At 45.7% G+C, this 18,526-nt stretch overlaps 4 protein-coding genes across 16 annotated transcripts in view; 2 read left to right on the top strand and 2 right to left on the bottom strand.

The window, feature by feature from the left end:
* Window positions 1-1,811: 1,811 nt before the first annotated feature.
* Window positions 1,812-2,894, bottom strand: LOC143259414 (uncharacterized). The gene is made up of 2 exons (XM_076521479.1): window positions 2,736-2,894; window positions 1,812-2,398 (listed from the first exon to the last, which is right to left on the bottom strand). The coding sequence occupies exons 1-2, from the start codon at window positions 2,745-2,747 to the stop codon at window positions 1,901-1,903; spliced, it is 510 nt and encodes a 169-aa protein (XP_076377594.1). The 5' UTR covers window positions 2,748-2,894; the 3' UTR covers window positions 1,812-1,900.
* Window positions 2,895-4,540: 1,646 nt separating this feature from the next.
* On the top strand, window positions 4,541-6,136 carry LOC117220968 (uncharacterized). Its single transcript, XM_033471481.2, has 2 exons — window positions 4,541-5,019; window positions 5,624-6,136. Exons 1-2 carry the CDS (start codon window positions 4,580-4,582, stop codon window positions 6,042-6,044), a joined length of 861 nt encoding a protein of 286 aa, XP_033327372.1. The 5' UTR covers window positions 4,541-4,579; the 3' UTR covers window positions 6,045-6,136.
* Window positions 6,137-7,786: 1,650 nt separating this feature from the next.
* Window positions 7,787-10,810, top strand: LOC117220939 (uncharacterized). The gene is made up of 5 exons (XM_033471405.2): window positions 7,787-7,893; window positions 8,643-8,909; window positions 9,476-10,003; window positions 10,144-10,189; window positions 10,491-10,810. The coding sequence occupies exons 1-5, from the start codon at window positions 7,879-7,881 to the stop codon at window positions 10,730-10,732; spliced, it is 1,098 nt and encodes a 365-aa protein (XP_033327296.2). The 5' UTR covers window positions 7,787-7,878; the 3' UTR covers window positions 10,733-10,810.
* Window positions 10,811-11,217: 407 nt separating this feature from the next.
* heph (polypyrimidine tract-binding protein 1 heph) overlaps window positions 11,218-18,526 on the bottom strand; it is a 492,203-nt gene continuing 484,894 nt past the window's right edge. For all 13 annotated transcript variants that reach the window (XM_076521472.1, XM_033471509.2, XM_076521471.1 and 10 more), the window contains one exon: window positions 11,218-18,526. This exon is cut by the window's right edge and continues 13,889 nt beyond it. The gene's annotated coding sequence lies outside the window, so the exon portion shown is untranslated.

Below are 18,526 nucleotides of genomic sequence, written 5' to 3'. Positions count from 1 at the left end.
GAAAAATGGAAAAATATGAAAATAGGAAAATACTAAAATAAGAAAATAGGAAAGTAAGAAATTAGGAAAATAAGAAAATAGGAAAATAGGACTGGTACAACAGGAAAAATGGAAAAATAGGAAAATGCTGAAATAAGAAAATAGGAAAGTTGGAAATTAGGAAAATAAGAAAATAGGAAAATAGGATTGGTACAACTGGAAAAATGGAAAAATATGAAAATAGGAAAATATTGAAATAAGAAAATAGGAAAATAAGAAAAAAAAGGAAAATAGGAAAGTAAGAAAATTGAAAAATGGGAAAATAGGAAAATAAGAAAATAGATAGGAGAATTGAGAAGCCGGAAAATTTAAAAATAGAAGGATCGGAAACTTTGCTGAACTACAGATCACCATAAGTGCAACCATAGAATCTGCAGCCTATTTTTAATTGGTGAAATATTCCCAATAAAATGAAATCGAATTTTTACTCGATAATTATGGACATCTTTTTCTAATTTGCTTAACAAATCGTCGCGGAGAAAGTGTTTAATCTCGATCGTGCACTCGGTATCGTGCACTCGAAGTACCCGGTGCTCAAACAAAGGCACGCGCAAGTGTCGAATGAGTTAGCAACCCTGAACGAACGAAGGACTCGGGGCCGAAGGACAGTCTCCGCTGAGAATGCATTCCCACAATATTTTTCCACGCGTGCAATTTATTGTACCTAACGTTCGATCGCTGATAGGGGGCAGGTTCACGTGATCGTGCAGCGAGATTAATCACAGGTCGTTGACAATATAAACCGACTCGCAAATCATGACCATATGATCTACGAAAAAGTCACGGAACCATTGCGAATAATTGTCTAGCGAGCTAAAAAATTAAATGTAGCGCGACATTGTGCTGGAGACACTGTGGACGCTGTGCTCAGATTTTTTGCAACCGCGTTGCATGAAAATTGAGCAAGACACCGTGTCCCAATCGGCGTAAACGATTGTCAATTCGTGGCAGAATATCTGCAAAATGATTTGCCAATTGCGTGCGAGCTACACTAGAAAGTTGATGGCTTTTTTCTTCTGCGCCGAGAGAAAAAAGTGGCATTTCGTCACATCGAATGCTGAAAATAATTTGTCAGCGAGGCAACGTTTCGCAAAATCAGTTTCATTCAATTTTCGATCGACGGAAGGCTGACTTTAATGGAGCCATTCGACCATAATCAGAATCGTAATACTTTTGTTCGGTTCTACGAATCAGGAACGGAGCAGTCGACCCTGAATTTCGTCAGATCCGACTGCGTTCGTCGTCGAAGGTCATCCGCGGTAGAAGTTCACACTTCATCGTTTAACCAATTGCTTTCAGAAGGTTGTTGCCATTCAGGAAGCAAAAAGAACGCAAGTATAAATAAATTCGAAGAAACTTACTCGCGGTGTAAATTCATGAAAGGGGTACTATTTTTGACTCCTGAAAGTATTCCGCGAGCCGGAGTAATTGAAGCGAAACGAGCGTTTTGCGTCTGTTATGCGAGTCTGTTGCCATAACAGAGCTTCTTGCCCACTGTGCACTCTTACGTACTGATCAAATTCTAATCCTTTCTCGACCAAAATGGCCACGTTATTACCCAATAATTTTCCTCATTTCCAAAATTTAAACGATCAATTTTTCAGAGCTAAAATAACTCGATCCTCTCATCCATCATGTACTCTTGGATTCTGACAAAATTCTAAGTTCGTCCGAATAAAAACTCGCCAAAGTGCGGACCATTAATTGTCCCGATCCATAAAATTCAAGCGTCGAAACTTGAGGAGCTGGAACACAGAGAAGCGGACTCGAGGTACAGGTGAAAGGTCACTTTATTAAATCAGCCGAAGTCATATGTACAAAAAAATGGAACGATTCGCGCAGCCAACGTCGCCATGGTACCCTAAGCGATTAGGTACTTCTGAATCACTGGAGCGGAGTACGCGGAGACCACCAAAGGCAGCTCGAGATTTTTGCCGGCTTCGGCAGCCAGGCCGAGTTTCTCGTTCACGTGAGCGGCAGTGTGTTCCGCCTTGGCGAGGGCGACTTCCGGTGTGTCAACAACGCGGCCATCGGGCCCGAGAGGGGCAGGGGGGACGATCTTAGCGATGGCTACGGTTTCCAGGTCGCCGGTAGTCAGAACAGGCGACGTGTAGGCGATCACTTGGTCCGCAGACTTGACTGCTTCGTTGGCTAGGGCGATCCTCTCGTTGATGTGAGCGGCGGCGTGCTCTGCCTTGGCCAGGGCCACTTCCGGTGTGTCCACCACACGGCCATCTAGGCCGATGGGCGCTCCGGGGACCAGTTTCGTCAGGATCGGCGCGGATAGCGTCGCCAGCTGAGGGCTCAACAGCAGACCTGGCCTGGCGACGGCCACCGCTAACAGGCTGGACAGAATGATCTGGAGCAGAAAGTGGTTTTTAGGTCGATAAGCTCGGTTTTAGGTGGTTGCGTAAGCCATCGGCCGCCATTGGCGATTTACGTAACCGAAGGCCCAAAAAGTTGACAGGGAGATAAAAACTGACGGAGGGTCTGTTGCTCTTTTTCAGTGCTAGCCCAGCTTCTTTTTTTTATAGACTGGGCCCTAGGTCAAGATAGAATTAATTCATGGAAACTTTAATGAGAAGTTACTTTACTGATTTCTAGAAGTTACTTTACTGTTACAGTTACTGATTTCAAAATGGTAAATGAGTAAATAAGTAATGGTGGACTGTAGAGCGACGATTCCAAGTACTCACCAAGGTGTTCATGGTGTGCAAACGGGGCTCCTTGAGCGCTATCTGAATCTCAGTACTCGCTAAGGTGCCTTGCTTCGGTCTCGTGGCATCCTCCCCGGCACATGGGCTTTATATAGCACCTGAGCAAAAAGGTTTCGCTTCATGGGTTCTCCCATCGGGACACCGCGTGACTGGGATACGCCCTATCCAACACAGACCCGATACACCTGACATTGAAATTTGGTCCAATCACGGCGGCCAGGAACCGTGACTTTTTTTTTATCCCCCTCGCTAGGAACAATCGGCACCGAGGGGGACCAAATCGAATCTGTCGTAAATGTCGATTGCAACCGATTGGCTCGAGACGTTCGACGGTTCTTTTTTTCGCCGTATATTGGACTCGTGTCGCCGGACTATTTTCAGAAACTCGTTCTCGTCGACCCAATTTCTTGTGTGAAGTAGCATGTTCGTAACGATTAGAATGAAAGGTGTGTACGACTGGATGTCAGGTGTAACAAGAGACCGCGTGATGCAACGGAGTGCGCGATGCCTCTGTTGCAACCACCCTTTTCGCTTCCATTTATCAAAATAGGGGACCAATACATATTCCTCGGCATAAGGTCTACCGCCACCGAGATTGGTGTCTCATCAGGGTTCCAGAAAAATGATCAAAAATGCCAAAGGGTAATAACAAGGTGTACTTGATATCCTCTTCTATTCCGATCACTATGGCTGTCCAAAAATGTCAACACAGGAGCCAGCAGTATCTTTCCACGACTCAAACAGAGTCTGACCGACGCCATGCTATCTGAAGTCAGCATAATTAATTCTACCGTGAAAGTTTCCAGTATAACTGTGGAAAAATGATCCAACAAAAAGGGACCTTATCAAAAGGACACCTGTCATCAATGTGCCATATTAGAACCCTAGGAAAATGACTAAAAACGCGAAAGTATAATAGCAAGAGGTGTGCTTGACATCCTCTTCTATCCTGATTAGCATGGCTGCGCAAAAAAGTCAGCATAATATCGAGTAGTATTTTTTCGAGATCCAACAATAGTCTGATTAAATTCATGTACTTTAAAGTCAGTATAATCACCTCCGACGTGAGAGTCTCGAGTGTAACTGTGGAAAAATGCTCCACCAAAAGAGGACTCCATCGAAGGGACACCTGTTACCATTGTCCTCCGTCAAGACCCTAAGAAAATGATCAAAAGCGTCGAAGTCTAATTACCAAGGTACGCTTGACATTTTCTTTTATCCCAAACAGTATGGCCGCCCAAAAATGTCATCATACTATCGAGTAGCGTTTTTTTCGAGAACCACCCGTAGCCTGACCGACTCCATGCTTTCTGTGGCAAGTGTAACCAGCTTCTGCGTGAGAGCGGCGAGCATGACTGTGGAAAAAAGCAGTCTGTGATCTAACAGCGCGGAGGACCCCAGTTACGCGACGGTCGGCCTTCGGGCGGCGGCGACCTTGTAGCCCAGGGCCAGGCTAGGCAGAGAAATGACGAACGGGATCGAGTGTCTTCCCGGCCTCGTAAGAGACACGAAAATGGAGCCCTCCCTGAGCATTTTTCCCGGGCGACGCCACCCGCAGACCGTACTCGTTTTACAACACGCTTACCTTGCCCCGAGGAGCGGAGACACGCAAGCGGCGGCTGCTGATCCTCGGCTTGCCGTCTGTCGTTCTTCTATCTTCTAGCGATTTTTCTATCCTCCTGCTCTGCGGATCGTCGTATTACGCGACCTGGACGGCCTATAAAAGCTGATCTAGGACGAGCCGGCTCATAGTCGACCGCGACGAACGAGATCGCGTCTTATCAGCCTCAACAGGAGTCAGCCTGGCTAAAAGTTCGCCAATCATGTCACCAGTTGGCTTGGCGTTCCTCGGATTGATCTCTGCCGCCCTGGCCAAGCCGGGCATCCTGTCCGGCCCGCTGATCGCTACCCTGACACCTGGAGCACCCGTTGGACCCGATGGCAGGGTCGTCGACACCCCGGAAGTCGCTGTAGCTAAGGCCGCCCATGCTGCCGCCCAGGTCAACGAGAGGATCAATCTGGCCAACGAGGCTGCCAGGTCCTCTCTGGCTGCCCAAACCGCTGTGATCAACCCTGCTGCCTCACTGGTCATCGGAGGACCTGCTACTCTGCTGGTCCCTGGCGCACCCATTGGACCCGACGGCAGGGTGGTCGACACTGCTGAAGTCGCTGTGGCCAAGGCTGCTCATGCTGCTGCACAGGTCAATGAAAGGATCAGCCTGGCCAACGAGGCTGCCAGGTCCGTCGCGGCTGACTTAACCAGGTGACTATTCCTTTATCTATCTGAAGCTCTCTAGCTCTCTAGCTCTCTAGCTAGATCTTTAGCGAAATCCCATACCATGGGGCGAAATCCTGCTGGCTAACTTGGTAGACAGGACACTGAGTCTGAAGCAAATGCTCTTCACTGCAGGACACTGCCATGTGACTTCATTGATAGGTGATTGAGTCCAAATTAGCAGTCTTCCTCTGCTGGATCTTGTTAGCTACCTTTATAACTAACAAGTTATATATATTAACAAGCTGCTTTTCATGCTGGTACAGTTCTGTTAGCCACCTTCAGGATAAGGACACTAGGGCTATACTAGACGTCCCTCCATTCTGAACCATTAGCAGGTGCGCCCTTTATTCTGGCGCAGTCCTGTTAGCTACCTTCGTGACTATTAAGTCAAACTACATGTTTTTTTACTGCAGAACCCTGTTAGCTACCTTCACAGCTAAAACCCCTGGGACTCATCCAAGCGCCTTCCACAATGAATCCTTGACAAACTGGTCTTCGAGCGAACACATCGAAGTCTGTTAGCTACCTTCTTCCCTATTGCTGAGCTACTTAGACCGAAACCGCTCATTCCACGACAATTCTGTTTCAGACCAGTCGTAATCACTGGCGGAGTGTTAACAGCGGCAAGCCCAGCAGCCTCAGTGGGCCCTGACGGAAGAGTACAGGACACTCCAGCTGTGGCAGCAGCCAAGGCAGCGCACGCAGCAGCTCAAATCAACGAGAGAATCAACCTGGCCAACGAGGCTGCCAGATCTGGGGCGGCGACGCTCGTGTCAGCTGGCCAAGCTGTGTCCGTGCCCTTACTGGCTGGCAATGCTGTCCTGGTCCCAGGGGCACCGATCGGTCCTGATGGAAGGGTCCAGGACACGCCGGAAGTGGCTGTGGCGAAGGCTGCGCACGTGTCCGCTCATATCAACGAGAAGCTGAACCTGGCCAACGAGGCGGCCAAGTCTGCGGATGTTGTCGCTCTCGCCGCACCGGGACTGGCTTATGGAAGGGTTCTCTACTAAGACTGTGGGCCCAACTCACGCGGGAATTACTATAGATTATAACCGATGTTTAGTTGTCTTTAGTTGGAATAAAGAAACTGGCTGGAACTGTTGTCGATGTCCTTGTTCTTTGCTGGGCTGGAACATTGCTTCCTTGGGTAGCTAGCTGGCTCCAGGCAGCTAAATTGGTTGAACCATTTCACCTGTTTCCTTTCTGGGTACTTGCGAGTAAACAGGACTGGACAATTCAGGAGAATTTACTGTACTTGCGGTGTATCGGGAATGACATTTTGATTCTATAAATTTTGGATCAAATCGTGGATGAAATGTCACACGGACGGTTGTTGTTCGAAGTTGTATGGAACGGTTTGAATGGTGTGAGAGACTCGGGCAGCCTCGACGCGCGATTTTTGGCTCCAGTTTGTGGTCCGGTGATTAAAAATTTGACAACCGGTCTTGAACCAGACCTGGCTGACCCCAGACCTGTCCGACCCCAGACCTGTCCGACGCGAAATCGATACGTATTAATGTCATCAGTTTTGTAGCAGAGGGTATTATTAGTGTGTCAAGATCGATTGCATCCGATTCGGGTCGAGGATAGTATGCAAATTAAATAGCGCGGCGCGCAGATGTAATCGCTGGACGACAATGATTTCCGACAAGCTGGAAGAGATGGGAAAATGAACGGAAGGCAAACTGTCGGCCCGTGAACATCCATTTGTGATGCTTATTAGCTTCCACTTTAGCATCCGCGGGCGTATGAATTTTTTTATCAGCTATTTTACAAAGTCGCGCGTTTCAATTCAAACGATCGCAAGCCGTTTCACTCGGATTCTGCCGACTCGAGAATTTCTTTATCCCGAAATACACCTGCGTGTAATTGCGCTGATTACAGAATTGATTCCACAGCGGAAAAAGTATATTCGTGAACCGGTATCGGTAACGTCGGCGCGCCGTTAAGAAATCATATCGAGGCCGGTAATGGGCCGTCGATTTTTACAATACATTAACATAAAGCCCATCTCGGCTAATGGCGCTGTCGCACGAAATTTACGATCATCTTTATCACGCTTTATCACCCCCGTCCGCAAATAGTTGCCTCGAGCATCAAGATATACATTCGGTTCATAATAAAATATCAGGCGTCGCGCAACAAATATCATCCGCCTGGAAAGCAAACACGACCGGAGGCTGTCCTTCGAATGTTTTTACGTTTTTCGAGACACGCGATCGATTTACATCGCGCTGTGCCAGGCTGATTGGCCGGACTCTGAAAAAATCGAGCGCCAAACAATCTTCAGCCACGTCAAACGAGATCAAACCGAACCAAAAAACAGCTCGCGCCTACAAGTTCCATATCCTTGTAGCCTGTCAGAGGAGCCTCGCGAGAGCCCGAAGTGCCCTAAACGCAGCTCCGTAATCCCCGCGGCCGCGTCGGAACGAGCCTGGTGCTCGGCCAAATGGAAAATACGAGTAGGACGATAACATCCGGCCCGTATGTGCCCGAACGTCCCGCGCATGGGAATCTCTTCAGCAACGGATTATTACACGGCACACGGATCTCGCGGCTGACCCTGAGCCCCGTCATATTAGGGCATAGCCCGTGTTTCAGGTTTGGCCGTTGGTAAAAAAGCTCCGCAAAATACTTTCGGAGCCGGATTCCAGCAGGATGGAGTCCTTGAGGGGACATGCGTGACCAGTCCGCGGCGGTTTCTTTGGTCCTTTGACCGTCCGCGTTTCCCCGAGGATGGAAGAAGGAGGACCGAACTGCACAGGGTGTGGTTCCCCATCGGCATGCCCATATAAATAGTCTGTATGCGTCGCACGAAAATCGAAGACGTCCGATCGGAACACCATGAAGTGCGCATACGTAAGTCCCGACGCCGAGACGTGGGTGCAAGCGTTTGGCTATCGTCGCTAGTTTGGTCTCGCGCGGATAGTGCTATCTTTATGGGAATGTGGGGGTCACGTGGTTCAGTGTTTCTCAAGCTTGAGTTGAGATAAACCCGCCGAGAGATGTCTGCTGCCAGGATACAGGGGACACTTCGGATTGCTATGGGTGGACTGTACGGATCCTTTGCTAGCTAGGACAATGCTAAAAATTAGAAAGACAGTGCGAGTCAAACTTGGATGATCCTAGGACCTTCTAGAATATGATAGTATGAGGCTGTTCGGTTCCTCTGGTAACTCAGAAAATGCTAAACGATTTTAAAGGCGGCGCAAGTCAAGCTTGAGTGACCCTGGTTCCTCCCAGAGTATGATAGAATAGGAGGGCACTTCAGGTCCTTAAGTAACTCAGAGAATGCACAACAAAATGTAAAGACAGCGCGAGTCGAGCTTGAGCGACCCTAGGTCCTCCTACAGTATGACGGAATAGGAGGACTCTTCAGGTTCTCTGACAACTTAGAAAGTGCTAAAAAATTTTGAAGACGGTGCTGGTCAAGCTAGAGTGAACCCTAGGACCTCCTAGACCCAGATGGAGGATGTTCAACATTGGATCTAGGTCCTAGCTTGACAACTAGAATTAGGGGACAGTTCAGACTTCTAAAGATTTAGCTTCTTTCGAGGTGCTGGGCTGATCGGTAAATTCGCTTCGTCACTTGGTGTGCCTCTATGTAGGTTCTGCTATCAACCTGTTGCCTGCTTTCCTACGGCTTGGCAAAGCCAGCAGCACCGCTCCTGAATTACCAGGACAGCTTCGGTCAGTACAGCTTCGGCTACAGTAGTCCCGATTCGGCTAGGTCCGAGGTCAGGACACTGGACGGCGTGACGCATGGGTCCTACAGCTACATCGATGATACAGGTACGATCCAGAGTGCAGAGTACACAGCTGATGACCATGGATTCAGGATTACCGCCACTAACCTTCCCCAAGGAACTGCTTCTGTAAGTTATTCTCTAACTCAATTAGATCTAGTCCTGACCTAATCTAGTCCTGGCTTAATTTAGAAGTTAATTATTTAGATTTGACTCAATTCAAACATTAATTATTTAGACGTGGATTAATTCAGACATTAACTATTTAGACCTGGATTAATTTAGACATGAATTATTTAGACAGGATTAATTTAGCCATTAATTATTTAGACCTGGATTAATTTAGCCATTAATTATTTAGATCTGGATTAATTTAGTCATGAATTATGTAGACCTGAATTAATTTAGCCATCGATTATCTGGACCGAACTTAATTTCGACATGTATTATTTAGATCCGATTTAACACAGATACGAATGATTTAGAACTGATTAAATTAGATCCGACTTAATTAAGACCTGGTTTCATCTAGAGTCTAGGTGAGGTTTAATCGAATCCTAACTTAATCTAGACAGGATTTAATTTATATTTGACCTACTCCAGACATTTCCGAATTTAGTCCTGAATTATTCGGACCTGATCTAATCGAACCCTGATTTAATCGATTTCATTAACGCTAAAATGATAACTAACAGGTGCAAAACCCTCTGGTGTATGGAGCCGACGGGAAACCTGTATTGAACATACAAAAACTGGATCAATTAGTTGACAAGAGTGACACTAACGTGTTTCTGAAACAAGCGAAGCAGGAAGCAACTTTGGAAGGGAAAAAACAATTGGAAGTGACGGCTACACCCGATGCTGGTAGCACTGGATCTGCGTCCACTGATCCACAGACAAGAATTGGAGACAGCAATGTATTTTTGCAGAAAGAAGGGTCAGCTTTGGTGCCAGAAGAAGAGCCATCAGTTGGTGCAGTGCCAAATGTTGGCAGCATCGCATCGATATTTTCTGATGTCAAGTCTGAAGCGACAATAGGAGAGAACAATGTATTTCTGAAGAAAGCTAAGGAGGAACGGGAATCAGCTTCGGAAGACAAGACATTGACAGACGGAAGAATTGGAAATTTGGAGGCCAACGTGAAGTCTGAGCCTGACAATGCAGCTCCAGAAGCGAAACCTAAACTGGAGAATTCTGAGGGAAATTTGAACGTTGCTGCGATGGTATAATAATATTAATGAATTATTAATAATTAAATTGAGGACGATATTATCGTATAAATATTATTTAAAATATTTTCGACCGTATTCTACAGAAGTAATAATTGACAAGAATGATTATTAAACGTGAAAATCTTTTACAGAAATCTGAAGGGGCCTTACTGCAAAAGGATGCTTCGTTAACGAACAGTGAGTATATCGTTCGATTCACTATTTCGCAGAACAATTTGTGTACCACCTACCTGCAAACTCGCGTGGATGATCCAATTAATTTCACGTCCGCAAACAAAAAACTGGGAACAGGTTTTGGCGCCGCAGCGATCGCTCTGCTCTCGAGGTCACTCGACTTCCGGGACTAATGATCTCTCAAGAACACAGGGGGATCGCTTTCAAATAGTGCCAACCATTTCGGGGATCGACCTCCTCAGTATTTGTTTTCAATTAGCCGCGGTATAAATTTTAATTGGCTGCCTTTATTGCTTCGTTGCAGGTTCTCCAGCCTCTACGACGATTTTAAGGCTCGGCGAGGAGGAATTGAAAGCATTGAGCGGCCGAATCGATGCGAAAGAGCCGAGCATGCCTGAAAAGACGCAGACAAGGTCGCAGGAGAAACAACAAGCGACAATCGATGCACCCATAATTGCGCCCATCAGCTTGATTCCTTTTGACGGCGGTTATCCAACTCTCGTCAGATACGGCGCTCAGCACTACATCATTTACACGAATCCCTAGGATAGCCTCGATTTTTCCGCAGTCGGTGCTCCATGAAAAATTGTATCTGACATGAATAAATTTTCGAAAATTACGGAATTCTTTCTTCGAACAATTTCAATTTTTACACCGCTGCATCGTGATCGAAAAATTGCTGACTTTCAAACCGCTGTAACTTCGTGGGAAAAAATAGAACAACATTCCGACTGAGCTCATTTGAAACAGCGGAGACTGCGCTTTCGTCTGCCATGCTTGGTTTTATCAGAAAAATTTTTTTTAAGGAAGAAGGAGCATGAAGGAAACTGAGGTCAGGTTGTGGACTCGAGGATTCCACCATTGCGACAAAAGAATTGTAGATATTTTTCGCGCTTGCAACTGCGTGTAAAAAAAGATCGTAGAATGATCTACCTTGGCTCAATTTAGAGGGCGGACTCCTGCAGTTTGAACAACGAAAATGATCGATTTGCCTCGTGGTCACACCGTAATGAAGGGCGTTCACAACCTCGTTGTTATACATTTGTCGATTTATTTCTCTTTATCTTTACAAAATAATATCGGCTGCCATCAGACAAGAAACGAAGGTTACACACGATCCATAATCAATTGTTTTCATTTTTGTTCAGCGGCAATTGCGGACAAATGAATGCTAAGTCTTCATATATATCGTCGATTCACGGTGTGTGTATGTTCCCCGTGTGTGTATGTATGTATGCGTGTGTGTTACGCGTGTGTGTTACGTGTGTTATGTGCTGCGTCGCCACAAAATCGTTTGCGTTATAAAAAACAGTCCAACAGCGAACTTATTCTTATGTAAATTTCATTAACATTAGCTAGCGTTTATCTCCTCCATCTTCGTCGCTTTGCTGCCAAGGAAGCTTTTTACGAACGTATTTACATCGTGGAAACGAACCATTTATTTTTGTTTAAACGGCGGCGAATGAAACTATTGCGCAATAATTCATCGGCCGAACGGAATCGCGAAACAATACGATCATTCTCCTCTCCCATCCTCCTCCTCCTCTTCTTTCCACCCTTATTTTTTTTGTTTTCTGTTTTACGATCTATTGTAATTCTTTAACTTCTTAGTGTCTATACATTTTTTTCACTTTTTTTTTTGCTTTGTTAAATTTATCGTTCGACGATCACGCAGACAGTGAAATGGGGGGGAGGAAAAGGTATAATGGAATATATTAGGTCGAGAAAACACGCTTCATTGTTCTTATAAAAAAAGAAAAGAAAAAGAAAAAAGTCGGAATGTAGAAGCGACGTGTGCCCGTTCCGGGAGAAGCCAGCGCAGCCCTCGTCGATTTCTATTCTTTTTTTTTTTTTTTGGTTTGTTTCTTTTTCTTACAGAAACGAAGATCGAAGGAAGACGAAATCCGCGATGTACACACCCTCATCCCGTTGACATACATACGTTCGATATTCTCGAGATAATGTCCGTGTCCTCGTACTTTAAACGTTAATAATTGATCCCTCCGCATACGAGGCAGCTAAGTTTGCTCATTTGAATTGTGATTGCGTTCTGTGTTGCACAGGTTGCGCTGCCTTCTCGGCCCCCGCACCAGCGTCGATTAATACTGAAAAATTGTTAACTCTTTCCTCCACGAACGACGCTCGAACTTCTTTTCTTTCCCATAGAATTTTTGTCCCGTCTCCCCGCGTTCGTGCCAGGACACAAACGTTTCTCATTTTTAATTGCACCAACACGAGAGAGAGAGTTAAACCACGTGAACGAAATATGCTTCTCTCCATTTTTCCTTTCCTCTGTTTCCATCTCTTTTTTCTTTTTGGTATTTGATATAATAATGCACATACCGACAATGAAAAATATAAAAGACGCGAACGTCGTTATCTAGGTCGCTCGTCTCTAACCCCACCTGTGTCTGTTATATCCGCAAATACAGTAACATTCCCTTATACATATTAATATAAATCTAAATATTAATATATATATATTTATAATATTCATATTTATATATAACATATTCGTCCTAAACGCGCGCGCGTCTCGCGACCACGCGGCCAACTCTGATTAGCGATTCAAATTCACCCATACTCTCCCCCTCTCGCTCTACGCTCCCCCCCTTTCCCCACTTTTCATGAAAATTCTCGTCGATTTTCATTCTCGACCCCATTCCAGTCCATCGAAGCTCGAAAATCGTGTCTTTACGTTATCGAGTACAGTTGCTTTTATTTCTGAAATCTCAATAATTTATTGTTAAACATTTTCAGTATCAATAAAACAATACTTCGGACATAAGTGTCGCGTCCAGTATGCTATAGTGCACGCTTCTTGGCCACCGACACGCTTATAGTGAGCACAGAGTCACACTTCATCCCCACTCCTCGTTAACGCAGCGCTCGCAAGATGGCGCTTCCGTAGAGCGATAGAGTGGGGAAAGCTGTGAAACGACCCTCGCACAGACCCTGGGCGAAAAATTCACCCATTTTCTGTTCCGGACGATGCACAATTTGTTTAAACAATCCAACCGAACGGAAAATGGATGAACACCGACAGAAAACGTTCCGACGGCTGTACGACGGTCAAAAAATTTGATAAAAATGCACGAAAATTTGTCTGCGACCTTTCGAAGGGCACTCCGAACCCGGATGGTCTGAAATGGTGGTTCGAACGAGAGAATCCGGTGAAAGGGTGCCGAGGAAGAAAGGAAGGCTTCCTCCGTGTCGAGGAATTCATTCGCACCGATGACTCCTCACGTTTCCCCACCGTTTCGTTTCATTCAATTTCGCTATCATATAGACCGATGCTTCGACCAACATCTGCCTCCGTTACGCGGGCGAGCTTCGTCCCCCTTTCCCCCCCACTCTAGCCCCCGGAGATTTTTGTTTAATTAACGTGGGCGGTATTCCGTCTCTGTACGCCAACGAAAGAATGGAGCCACTTTTTTTCCGGTGCAGTCGCGGTTCTTTGATTACAAAAGCCGGAGAGCTTAATGGAATTCGAAATGAACGTACACACGGTTTTTTCGGATTCCTTTCACCGTTACCCGGGTTCGGGAACAAAGGAACCTGCCGGCGCAATTGCAAAAATAGAACGCGGGTAACTTCCGCCATTCTCCGGAATATCCCCGTGCCCTTTCACCCCGGGACCGCGTAAACGAACAGAAAGGGTTCCTTTCTCCGTTCTCGTAAAAAGTGGCTCGGCAAGTGTTTCAATATCGCTCATTAATCGTTAATTATCAGCTAATAATTCTCGAAACTACGTCGACTTATCCGAGCGACAATAAAACATTATACAACGTTCCTTATCGATATCCTTTTTTTCTTTTTGTTTTATCCTCGTTAATATGTGTATGTGTGTGTGTCTGTCTCTGTCTCTCTGTGTTATACGTATGTGTGTCCTGCGTGTGTTGCTCCTTGTCAATACTGGTTCATCGGTAGTCCCATCTGTTTTTTTGCATCTTAGGCGACCCGCGCGCGGCGCGGCTCGAAACGCCGAACAATTTCTCCCGTAAATTTCCGTCGAATTGACGGAATCCGTCTGATTGTCCGAACGACTCGTCGATCGTTTCACCGCGCGGCGAACGATCGCCCGGAGACAGTTTTCTCGGTGTGAGCAATATTATTTAAAAAAAGAGTTTGTCGAGCAACCACCAGCATTGACCCCCATCGTTAAACGTATATTATCTACAATACTGTCGCGAGTATCGGTTACCTTACCTCGACTAATTACAGTCGACTTTGTTACACGATAAAATACGGGCAATTGACTTTATACTTCTATATCGAAGTGTTCAGACGCGTCCCGAAGAGGCTCGGGTACCGTGTAGAAACGGAAACAGTTTCTCATTCTCTCCTCGCTCTCTCCATCATTCACACGTTCAGAAGGACAGTCTCCTCGGGGCTCTCTTTACAGTCCTTTGTCTCGTGTCCTGCCTCGAGACCGTCGCGAGGACACCCTACGGCCCGACGAGGGAAATACCAGAAGTCGAAAAGAGACCAACCGAGTTCTCTTCTTCGTTCCCCTTTCCTCCGTCAAACGTTTTGAACATCGCGATTACCGTCGAACAAATCCCCGTCCTCGAGATAGCCTGATCATCACAGAAAGGCGGACACCTAACAGTTAAATACAATCTGAAATGTCTAATTTGCAATTTTCACCACTCCTATATCCGGTCTGTTCTTTAAAGCGCATAAATCTGAATATTTTTCCCATTTCGTTTCGCTAACGCTAAATCGATCGTACACTGCGATCTCTATGCATCGTGTCAACACACAGATACCAATTATGTTTGCCGAAACCGTGCGCGGTCTTGTGAAATAATCGCGAGTAAATTCATTTGTACATAAAGATCCACAGTCTACTTGTTATAGATCCGAGACAGGTGTCCCTAATGCACATCCTAAACGTGTTCATTTCTCTAACAGCGTCATGCAACAGATTGATATTGATCATTGAAAAGGAAGCTATCTGCCACTGTTGCTTCGCGTTGCTTATAAACCTGATCGAAAAATTTATGAAACTTTGAACGTCCGTCATTTCGAAACTAGCTGCGCTGCCACGATGATATAAACGCTGTTTGTAGCGCAGAAGCTTTCCCTTTAAAATGCCGTTTTCTCGGAGTCGATATCTCCTCTGGTTCTCGAGATATCGTTGTCCAAAGTGGGCACCGATTTTCAGGCCTGCACGCACGCTCTCTCGCTCGCACGCTAACGCTACTCAGTGCGGGTCACGTGAGCGCGGGCCACGTGAGCGTGAGTCACGCGAGCGTGCCATCACTAGCTATCACGCACACTACTTCTGGGAATCGAGCAACCGCAGCGCAAACTTCGAGGCCTTGTATCTCGGGAACCAATTGAGCTATCGACTTGGAATAAAATTCATTTTAAAGGGCGTGTTTCGCCGTGTCTCTCGCCAGCATTTCAATATAATAATATCATTTCCAATCTGCACGTATTTTGGTTGACAAATCTCTGGTAAGTTATAATTTCTTCCAGCGAGGAAACAGTGGCAGACAATCGCTCTAGCGAAGGTATGAGAAGGTCGAAGCGTCGAGTGACACTGATAGCGACAGTGAAGACAGAGTTTTTCCTGCAAAAAGTTACTGTTTTAATTACGGCCTAATCGTTACATTTTTAGGCTCGCGTTCCCCATTCACGAAAAAGAGTCTCCCAGGTGTCTGGGGAGGCGTTTCTAGAAAAAAGAAAAACATTTTTCAGACTGTTGTCGACTTTTTGCAAGAATAAATTGTAAAAAGTACTGCCGATCGCAGCGGTAGGCCGTTTGTGAGTTGTCGAAGAGGAGGAAGACGATGATAGGCAGTAGAATAGCGAGATTTTGTGGTCGGTTTCGAGCTGGAAGAGAAGTATCGCTATAGAATTCGTGCTGGAGATGCAGGTAGAAAAGGGAGAAGGGCACACATTATATGTACATACATCGAGATATGCGTATATGTATATATATATGTATATATATATATAGATATATATATATAGTTTGTAAACAGTATACAGACTGATGTAGAACTTCATATAGGCAATAGATACAAGTGGAACAGAATATATATGAAGTATGAAAATTATAGGGTGCGCCATTAGGTGTGTAGATTTCATTTATGCTACCGTGTGGTTGACAATACAAAATGAAAACGCGTTTGATGGTCAAGCACTTCAGGGACCAAGCCAGCGCCCATCGAAACCGACAGAAATTCCTTCAAAATGTCTACGTCATGTATTTAAAACAGACACAATGATTATTATTTCTTCTACTTTCATCTACGATAAAAAAAAAGAAACAGATGGACACTGTCGATGACCCTGGCGTCTCGGAAACACGCGTCGATGGACCATGAGCTCGCAAAAATACCGCGGTGTCAAAAAGCAAAATTAATGCAAATCGTTACAGTTAATCCACACAGATCCACCGCGATATTTTAATCGGCGCACTGGTCGGACACGTGGTTTCCGGTTCACTTGTGCTTGTCAGACCTGTCGATTCTCCAACCGATCCACCAGCCACGATCTATCCTCGATCGCAGCAATGCGGATCAATTTGCTTCATTGTCGAGCGCAGATTTCTTTAATCGTCGATCCACTCTATACTCTTATTTTCTCCCTCTCTCTCTCTCTCAATCGCACAAACACAAGCACTCACGCACGCTCTCTTTCTCTCTCTCATTCTCGTCAGAATCTAAAAAGGTAATCACATTGATCCCATAGAATACGCATTTTAAATATCTAGGCACGATTCCTAACGATTGTTCTGGGCAAGCTTGTGCGCAAGAAAGTCTTTCTTTCCTCGTTCTCGCCTTCGGGACATCGGAACATCGATCCTCGGTCTTCTAGATCCATCGAGACGCTTTCGTCACCGAGGGAGAATTTTTCATTTCGGGAGAATTTCGCGCACCCTGCGAATTTCCTACGCGGAACGGTCGCTCCTGTAAGAAAAATCATCGGAGCACTCTAACGAATGAAATGCTCCCCGAAAATTTCGCCGGCAGAGCCCTTCACCGTGAAATTTCGCCTTTAAAACGTTCGCCTTCATTCACACGATGTCCCCCGAGTGCCTCAGTCAAGGGACAAAATGGAGGATGTTCCCCCTCGTCCCGGTGCTGCGAATCGTGGCAAACATTCTCCGCGACAAATAAAAAAAAAAAAGAAAAAACGCTCAGAGACCTCGCGGCTAAATTCGTAGAAAATCTGCGGCTTCGAGGCTCGCGTGATCCCGAAACGCGACGGGAAAGAGAAATGGTGTGTGAGAAAGTTTTCTGCTCGGATTCACAGTTGGACGCTCTAAGAAAGCATAAAAATAAAAGAAGTTTGCCAAAAAGAAAAGAAAAACGATCGTAGTTTACGTTGAAATTAAAATACCTTTCTCTTGATTTTCCTAGGAAAAATGGACAGTGATGTTTATTTAAGAAAAGAAAGGTGAAATTTAATGCGTGAAGAAACAGAATTGTGCACAGAAAGTTCGTCGATGTTTTAAGAACGCGTCGAACCGTGATTCAAGGAAAATAGCGCGTCGATGAGACTCTGAAAAGGAGTATTAAAATAAAATGTCTGGGAAGAGACCCTGACGCTGATTGTTCTGTAATTACATGTGTGTTCCCTCGAACTGTCAGAAAGAACGATGGACACCCGAAACAACTCGAGAGCAATCGATTGTCGTGGCGGATTTGTTGTTGTCTTTTCTTTTCCTTTTTTTCGAGAACAAAAGAATCAGCTCGGCGAGAGGTGTAAAGTATGGGGAACGCAAGCAATTTCTGTTCGGACGCATCCACTTGTCCGCAGTGACGCCGGAGCAAAATATTCCGAAATTTGTTGGCCAAACATTCTGGCGACCGAAATTCCATTTTACAACGAAATGGCGCGCCATGGTAAACCGCTTGCGCCCCGCCGAGAAAACAGTGGGGGTAGAGGAGAGTGCAGTTGGACACACAGAAAGAACACAAAAAACGGACAGGTTTATTTATCTTTCCATTCATTTTTGCGTTTTCTTGACAAATCGGCTATATGTATATACGTATAGTTCTTTGCCCGCTCGCTTGGCGAATGATGATCTCGTCTCGTGTTCTGTTTTTGTTTCTCTTTTTTTGTTTCCTTCCCTTCCTTCGACACTCGGTCATTTTACCGGTAGCAGGACAGAGAGAAAAGTAAAACGAGGGGGGGGGTTGGGTGGGTGTGTGGCTGTGGGTTGGAAAAGAAAATTTGAGAAGTTCACGCGGGTTACAGGCGAAGAGAAAGTTTGATGTGTACAAAAAAACTTTTGTCGTCGGTCGGTTGTTTTCTTCGCATAAAAGTTCCGGGATTTCTGCGATGCGGGAATCGGGAAGGGTGTGCGGTGGTGGGAGG

Source organism: Megalopta genalis, chromosome 5, assembly GCF_051020955.1.
Source record: "Megalopta genalis isolate 19385.01 chromosome 5, iyMegGena1_principal, whole genome shotgun sequence".
Lineage (NCBI taxonomy): Eukaryota > Metazoa > Arthropoda > Insecta > Hymenoptera > Halictidae > Megalopta > Megalopta genalis.
The sequence above is the reverse complement of the archived record's forward strand: the minus strand, read 5'-3'. Positions and strand labels throughout refer to the sequence as shown.

What these genes read in the sequence shown, in the direction of transcription:
- LOC117220939 (XM_033471405.2), top strand. An exon ending in TTCCCCAAGGAACTGCTTCT is followed by an intron (nt 8,910 to 9,475) that starts GTAAGTTATTCT and finishes GATAACTAACAG; the next exon opens with GTGCAAAACCCTCTGGTGTA. An exon ending in GGATGCTTCGTTAACGAACA is followed by an intron (nt 10,190 to 10,490) that starts GTGAGTATATCG and finishes GCTTCGTTGCAG; the next exon opens with GTTCTCCAGCCTCTACGACG.
- LOC117220968 (XM_033471481.2), top strand. Translation starts at nt 4,580, where the DNA reads ATGTCACCAGTTGGCTTGGCGTTCCTCGGATTGATCTCTGCCGCCCTG. An exon ending in GTCGCGGCTGACTTAACCAG is followed by an intron (nt 5,020 to 5,623) that starts GTGACTATTCCT and finishes ATTCTGTTTCAG; the next exon opens with ACCAGTCGTAATCACTGGCG.